We start from the raw sequence: 7,734 nt of genomic DNA on the forward strand, positions 1-7,734 counted from the left end.
TGTGTGTGTGTGTGTGTGTGTGTGTAAAGGTTTGACATGACATTATGAAACAAGGTACCTACAAAGAGGCTGTTGAGTTTGTTTTCTGTTGGCCATCTATTGCTGTGCATGTGGCCTACCCTTTTAACAGTGGTTGTTTTACAAGTGAGAAACACTTGGAGAAAATTAAATTTTCACTTGAAAATGGTTATCAATTGCAAATACCTTCTTGGGTAGGGGTGAGGGCAGGAGCTCACTTCTGTCAGATCTAGGACCTCATCTGTTGTAGACCTGTGCAGACCTGGTGCATGCTGCCTCGATTTCTGTGAGTTCACATGTGCTTTGATCTTACAGAGCCTTGTTTCCTTGGTGTCTTCCCCTCTGGTTCTTCAGGATTCCCTGGGCTCTGAGGGGAGAGATTTGATGGAAACACACAGTTTAGGAGTAAGTTTTCTATGGTCTCTCACTCTGAGCATATTGTCTGATGGATGTGGCTATTTATTCCCATCTGCTACAGGATGAAGTTTCTCTGATGATAATGGAGCAAATAGCTTAGTTGCTCCACTGGCCAGTGTCTACAACTCTTTCATCTCTCTCTTTCTCTTCCTTAAACTTCCAGAGGCTCCTTTGCTGATTCCAATTGCAACAAAGTCTTACTTGCGTTGAAGAGAACACAATATAGAATCAAAGTGCATTTCATACCATTCTTACTCCCATTGATTTCCAATGTTATTTCTACTGAAATAACATTCTCTTATATATTCAGTCTGTAAGCCTTGGTAGCCTACTTTTCATTGGCACTAGCTTGGAAACTGTCATTTGAAGATAACTCAAGGTTAAGATCTTTAGCAATGATAGCCTTTCCTAGGTGTGATGGTTTGCGTATGCTTGGCCCAGGGAGTGGCGCTATTTGAAGATATAGCTTTGTTGGAGTAGGTGTGGCCTTGTTGGAGGAAGTGTGTCACTTTGGACATGAATTTTAAGACCCTTTGCCTAGCTGCCTAGAATGAATCTTCTCCTAACGCCTTCAGATTAACATACAGAATTGCTCCTGCTCTCAGTTGCTCCTGCACCAGGCCTGCCTGGATGCTGCCATGCTCCCACACTGATGATAATGGACTGAACCGCTGAACCCATAAGCCAGCCTCAATGAAATGTTGTTCTTAAAAGAGTTGCCTTAGTCATGGTGTCTGTTCATAGCAATGAAACCCTAACTAAGACACAAGGTCATCAAATTCAGATGTTTTCCTGTAGATTCTAGTTTTCTGAAATGAAATTCTAAAATGCCTCCCTTGTCAAGGGCTTTCCCCTCTCTTTAAATTCTACATTCACTTCCAGAACTTTCTGTTGTTCTTTCTCTAACAGTCTTATGCTTAGTTTGTTTTCAGAATGTATTGCTGCAGTCAACAATTGATACTCTTTGGTTCTGGGCTTCAGTGTAAACTTAAGTTTGATAAGTAAGGCAGACCATTGTATAATTAATCAGAGGATCAATAGGAGCAATAACCAAACAGCTCATAGGTGTCTGATGGCATGTCAGTAGGTATTGCATGGATTGATTCTAAAGCATGTGGCATTGTTAGGCAAGTACACACTGAACAACTGATTTTTAAGTGACATCTTATATAATTTAGACTGGATGGACTTGGTAGATGAGATCTCTGCTGAATTAAGGAATGACTCTAGCCTCATTTTGGATTCTCTGTCATCTGGGTCAAGAAGTTCTAAAAACAATGAGTACATTTACTTGATACATCAAACACACCTACATTCCCATCCTTCCTTTTGTTAATTCATTAACAAGTGTGTCTGGAGTATGGCCAGTGCTTTAGGGAGTACCATCAGCCATAAATGGAAGATGATGTTATCAAAGACTTAACATGTTGACTCATCCCTTCCCCTGGGGAATTTTGTTTCAGGTGTTTGCTTGTTTGTTTTTGTCAATTATTCTGAATGACAATTTTAAAATCAAAGGAATCAACAAGAGTTTTTAGTTCAAAAGTGAAGTAACTAGCTCTTAGCAGGGGATTTGATGAAATGTTTATAATTAATACTAAAGAGAATGGTGAAGGTCTATCTCTCTTCTTGCTCACTTATTTTAGAGATACAATTAACACTGTGGTTTTATTTGGAACTTTCAGGAAGGGGTCCAGATCACCATTTTTCAGGAAGCACAAAGGATGTGTCAGAAGAAGCCCACATCTGCCTGCCCTGCAGAGAAGGCTGCCCCTTCTGTGCTGATGACCGCCCATGCTTCGTCCAGGAGGATAAATACCTACGGCTCGCTATCATCTCTTTCCAAGCCCTGTGTATGCTGCTGGGCTTTGTCAGCATGCTGGTGGTCTACCATTTTCGCAAAGCAAAGGTAAACCCAGGTATCCTGATAGTGGCCTTTTTGTTTACTAAGAGCAACTGCTTCTCTCATCAAAGAAACTGAATTTCCAATTCCCCGTTACTGTTCTAGTAAGCAGACTTTTTCACCCTACAACGTGATTGGATGAGAGTGTGAAAAACCATATTCATTACCTTCCTTAGAAAAGAACAGTAAATCATATTTTGAGTTTGTACTTCTTTTTTAGAAGCCTCTTTCTATGCAGCCTGCGATCTTAATGGTCTCCTGCCTTGACCCTCCTCAGTGTCGCCCCATTGGTCTCCAGAGGAATTTCTGCTAGCCCCACATAGTGTCTTTTATTTTTCATATCTAGAAAGCCCTGTTATGTTTCCTTTTTGTTCTTTTTAGTAATATTTAATGATGCAGAGGATCCATCTATCTTTTTTTTAAAGCTCATTATTATCTGCGGAATAACTATTCATGGCCTTACATGTGGTCTTGCATTGCTGTTCAGGGGTGATGGAAATGCTAAAACACTGCGCAAAGTTTTATAGAGGAGGTCTTTCTCCATTGCTCAAAATTCAGTCGCATGAACCTAGTGTTATGTTGGAATATTTGATTCTGTTGCTTTACAGTAAGTTCCTTGTGACACTAGAAAAGACAATATGTTTCCATCTTTCCTGGATTAAAACAACCTCTTCATCTTGGCTAAACTGTGTAGACTGCTATACATTACAGACATTTCTTGAAAACATGTATCTTCACTAGAAATTTAAAAAGAAAAGAAGCTGTTCTGGATGGTGTCTGTCACAAAGCCACTAGTTAATATTTTTAAAGCCACAGTTAAGACTCTATGAAATTGTATCCACTATGCTAATGTTATAGATGCTACTATTTACTTTTAATAGCAGGCAACACAGTTGAAAACCAAGTTCTGAGTCATCTAGAAAATGCAATCATGCAATTTTCTCGTATTTAACTAGCACTTATTTTTCACTTACAAAAATATGTTGACTACATCTATAATAAAATATTAGGCTGATATGCTGCTGGATAACATTTTTTCTTTTGTTTAATTAGATATTTTCTTTATTTACTTTTTAAATGTTATCCCATCCCCAGTTTCCCCTCCAAAAATCCCCTACCCCTCCCACGTACCCCTGCTCACCAAACCACCCACTCCCACTCCTGGCCCTAGCATTCCCCTGTACTGGGGGCATAGATCCTTCACAGGACCTCTCCTCACATTGATGACTGACTAGGTCATCCTCTGCTACATATACAGCTAGTACCTCAAGGTCCACCATGTGTTTTCATTTTTCTTGTTTTTGTTTTTGTTTGTTTGTTTTTGTTTTGTTTTTTTTGTTTTGTTTTTTTGGTTTTTTTTGATTGGTGGTTTAGTTCCAAGGAGCTCTGGGGGTACTGGTTAATTCATATTGATGTTCCTCCCATAGGGTTTCAAACCCCTTCAGTTCCTTGGGTACTTTCTCTAGCTCCTTCATTAGGGACCTTGTGCTCCGTCCAATTGATGATTGTGATCATCCACTTCTGTATTTGCAGGCACTGGCATAGTCCCTCAGGAGACAGCTATATCAGGCTCCTGTCTGCAAGCTCCTGTTGGCATCTGCCATAGTGTCTGGGTTTGGTGGTTGTTTATGGGATGGATCCCCAAGTGGGGCAGTCTCTGGATGGTCGTTCCTTCAGTCTCTGCTCCAAACTTTGTCTCTGTAACTCCTTCCACGGGTATTTTGTTCCCCCTTTTAAGAAGAATTCTGAGTTTCTGGGCTAATGTCCACTTATCAGTAAGTGCATATCGTGTGTGTGTCCTTTTGTGATTAGGTTACCTCACTCAGGATGATATCCTCCAGATTCATCCATTTGTCTAAGAACTTCATAAATTCATTGTTTTTAATAGCTACATAGCACTCCACTGTGTAAACGTACCACATTTTCTGTATCCATTCCTCTGTTGAGGGACATCTGTATTCTTTCCAGCTTCTGGCTATTATATATAAGGCTGCTATGAACATAGTGGAGCATGTGTGCTTATTACATGTTGGAGCATCTTCTGGGTATATGCCCAGGTGTGGTATTTCTGGATCTTCCAGTAGAACTATGTCCAGTTTTATGAGGAACTACCAAATGGATTTCCAGAGTGGTTGTACTAGCTTGCAGTCCTACCAGCAATGGAGGAGTATTCCTCTTTCTCCACATCTTTGCCAGCATTTGCTGTCACCTGAGTTTTTGATCTTAGCCATTCTGACTGGTGTGAGGTGGAATCTCAGGGTTGTTTTGATTTACATTTCCCTGATGATTAACGATGTTGAACATTTTTTTAGGTGCTTCTCAGCGATTTGGTATTCCTCAGTTGAGACTTCTTTATTTAGCTCTGTACCTCATTTTTTAATAGGGTTATTTGGTTTTCTGGAGTCCAACTTCTTGAGTTCTTTATATATATTGGATATTAGCCCCTATCAGATTTGGGATTGGTAAAGATCTTTTCCCAATCTGTTGGTTGCATTTTGGTCTTATTGACAGTGTCCTTTGCCTTACAGAAGCTTTGCAATTTTATGAGGTCCCATTTGTCAATTCTTGATCTTACAGCACAAGCCATTGCTGTTCTGTTCAGGAATCTTTCCCCTGTGCTCATATCTTCCAGGCTCTTCCTTTCTCCTCTACATGTTTTAATGTCTCTGGTTTTATGTGGAGTTCTTTGATCCACTTACACTTGAGATTTGTATAAGGATCTAAGAATGGATCAATTTGTATTCTTCTACATGCTAATCACCAGTTGAGCCAGCACCATTTGTTGAAGATGCTGTTTTCTTTCCACTGGATGGTTTTAGTTGTCAAAGATCAAGTGATCATAGGTGTGTGGGTTCATTTCTGGGTCTTCAGTTCTGTTCCACTGATATATCTATCTGTCACTATACCAGTACCATGTAGTTTTTATCACAATTGCTCTGTAGTACAGCTTGAGTTCAGGCATAGTGATTCCACCAGAGGTTCTTTTATTTTTGATAATAATTTTTGCTATCCTAGGATTTTTGTTATTCCAGAAGGACTTGCAAATTGTCCTTTCTAACTGTGTGAAAAATTGAGTTGGAATATTGATGGGGATTGCATTGAATCTGTAGATTGCTTTCATCAAGATAGCCATTTTGACTATATTAATCCTACCAATCCATGAGCATGGGAAATCTTTCCATCTTCTGACATCTTCTTCAATTTCTTTCTTTCTTTCTTTTTTTCTTTCAAATCAGGGTTTCTCTGTATAACTCTGACTGTCCTGGAACTCACTTGTAGACCAGGCTGGCCTCGAACTCAGAAATTCACCTGCCTCTGCCTCCCAAGTGCTGTGATTAAAGGCGTGTGCCAGCCACCACTGCCCGGTTCCAATTCCTTTCTTAAGAGACATGAAGTTCTTATCATACAGATCTTTCACTTCCTTAGTTAGAGTCACGCCAAGGTATTTTATATTTTTCTGTGACTATTTTGAAGGGTGTTATTTCTCTAATTTCTTTCTCAACCTGTCTATCCTTTGTGTAGAGAAAGGCCATTGATTTGTTTGAGTTGATTTTATATCCAGCTACTTCACTGAAGTTGTTTATCAGGTTTAGGAGTTCTCTGGGGGAATTTTGGGGATCACTTATATATACCATCTTATCATTGGCAAATAGTGATATTTTGACTTTTCCCTTTCCAATTTGTATCCCTTTGACCTCCTTTTGTTGTTTAATTGCTCTGACTAGGACTTCAAATACTGTACTGAATAGGTAGGGAGAGAGTGGGAAGTGATGTCAGGTCCCTGACTTTAGTGGGATTGCTTCAAGTTTCTCACCATTTAGTTTGATGTTGGCTACTGCTTTTCTGTAGATTGCTTTTATTATGTTTAGGTATGGGCCTCAAATTCCTTATCTTTCCAAGACTTTTATCATGAATAGGTGTTGGGTTTTTGTCGAATGCTTTCTCAGCATCTAATGAGATCATCATGAGAATTTTATATAGTATTTTTGCAACGATATTCGTAAGGGAAATGGGTCTGAAGTTCTCTTACTTTGTTGGGTCTTTGTGTAGTTTAGGTATCAGAGTAATTGTGGCCTCATAGAATGAATTGGGTAGAGCATCTTCTGTTTCTATTTTGCGGAATAGTTTGAGGAGTATTGGAATTAGGTCTTCTTTGAAGGTCTGATAGAACTCTGCACTAAACCCATCTGGTCCTGGGATTTTTTTTTTTTTTTTTTTTGGTTCGGAGACTATTAATGACTGTTTCTATTTCTTCAGGGGATATGGGACTGTTTAGATTGTTAACCTGGTCCTGATTTAACTTTGGTACCTGGTATCTGTCTAGAAAATTGTCCATTTCATCCATGTTTTCCAATTGTGTTGAGTATAGGCTTTTGTAGTAGGATCTGATGATTTTCTTTGGATTTCCTCTGATTCTGTTGTTTTGTCTCCCTTTTCATTTTTGATTTTGTTAATTAGGATACTTTGCCTGTGAATCTATCTTGTTGATTTTCTCAAAGAACCAGCTCCTGTTTTGGTTGATTCTTTGTATAGTTCTTTTTGTTTCCGCTTGGTTGATTTCAGCCCTGAGTTTGATTATTTCCTGCTGACTACTCCTCTTGGGTTAATTTGCTTCCTTTTGTTCTAGAGCTTTTAGGTGTCAAGTTGTTAGTGTGTGCTCTCTCCAACTTCTTCTTGGAGGCACTCAGAGTTATGAGTTTTCCTCTTAGAATTGCTTTCATTGTGTCACATGAGTTTGGGTATGTTTTGGCTTCATTTTCATTAAACTCTAAAAAGTCTTTAATTCCTTTATTTCTTCTTTGACCAAGTTATCATTGAGTAGAGTGTTGTTCAGCTTCCACATATATGTGGGCTTTCTCTTATTTATGTTGTTATTGAAGATCAGCCTTCGTCCATGGTGATCTGATAGGATGCATGGGATTATTACAATACTTTTCTTTCTGTTGAGGCCTGTTTGGTAACCGATTATATGATCAATTTTGGAGAAGGTACTATTAGGTGCTGAGAAGAAAGTATATCCTTTTGTTTTAGGATAAAATGTTGTATAAATATCTATTAAATCCATTTGTTTCATAACTTCTGTTAGTTTCACTCTGTTTCTGTATAGTTTCTGTTTCCAGGATCTGTACATTGATGAGAGTGGGGTGTTGAATTCTCCCATGATTATTGTGTGATTTGCCATGTGTGCTTTTAGTTTTAGCAAAGTTTCTTTTATGAATGTAGGTGCCCTTGCATTTCTAGCATAGATATTGAATTGAGAGTCATCTTGGTAAATTTTACCTTTGGTGAGTAAGAAGTGTCCCTCCTTATCTTTTTTGATAACTTTAGGTTGAAAGTCGATTTTCTTAGATATTTTATTAGTCAATATTAGAATGGCTACTTCTGCTTGTTTCTTG

The 7,734-nt window shown here is 38.7% G+C and overlaps 1 protein-coding gene across 1 annotated transcript in view; it reads left to right on the forward strand.

Moving 5' to 3' along the window:
* The window catches only part of Gpr158 (G protein-coupled receptor 158), a 409,577-nt gene that overhangs the window by 198,699 nt on the left and 203,144 nt on the right, over positions 1–7,734 (forward strand). Inside the window, exon 4 of the mRNA XM_021194755.2 lies at positions 2,121–2,344. Coding sequence (XP_021050414.1) covers positions 2,121–2,344 — 224 coding nt within the window. The remainder of the gene's footprint in view (positions 1–2,120; positions 2,345–7,734) is intronic.

The sequence above is a fragment of the Mus pahari genome, chromosome 3 (assembly GCF_900095145.1).
Source record: "Mus pahari chromosome 3, PAHARI_EIJ_v1.1, whole genome shotgun sequence".
NCBI classification, from domain to species: domain Eukaryota; kingdom Metazoa; phylum Chordata; class Mammalia; order Rodentia; family Muridae; genus Mus; species Mus pahari.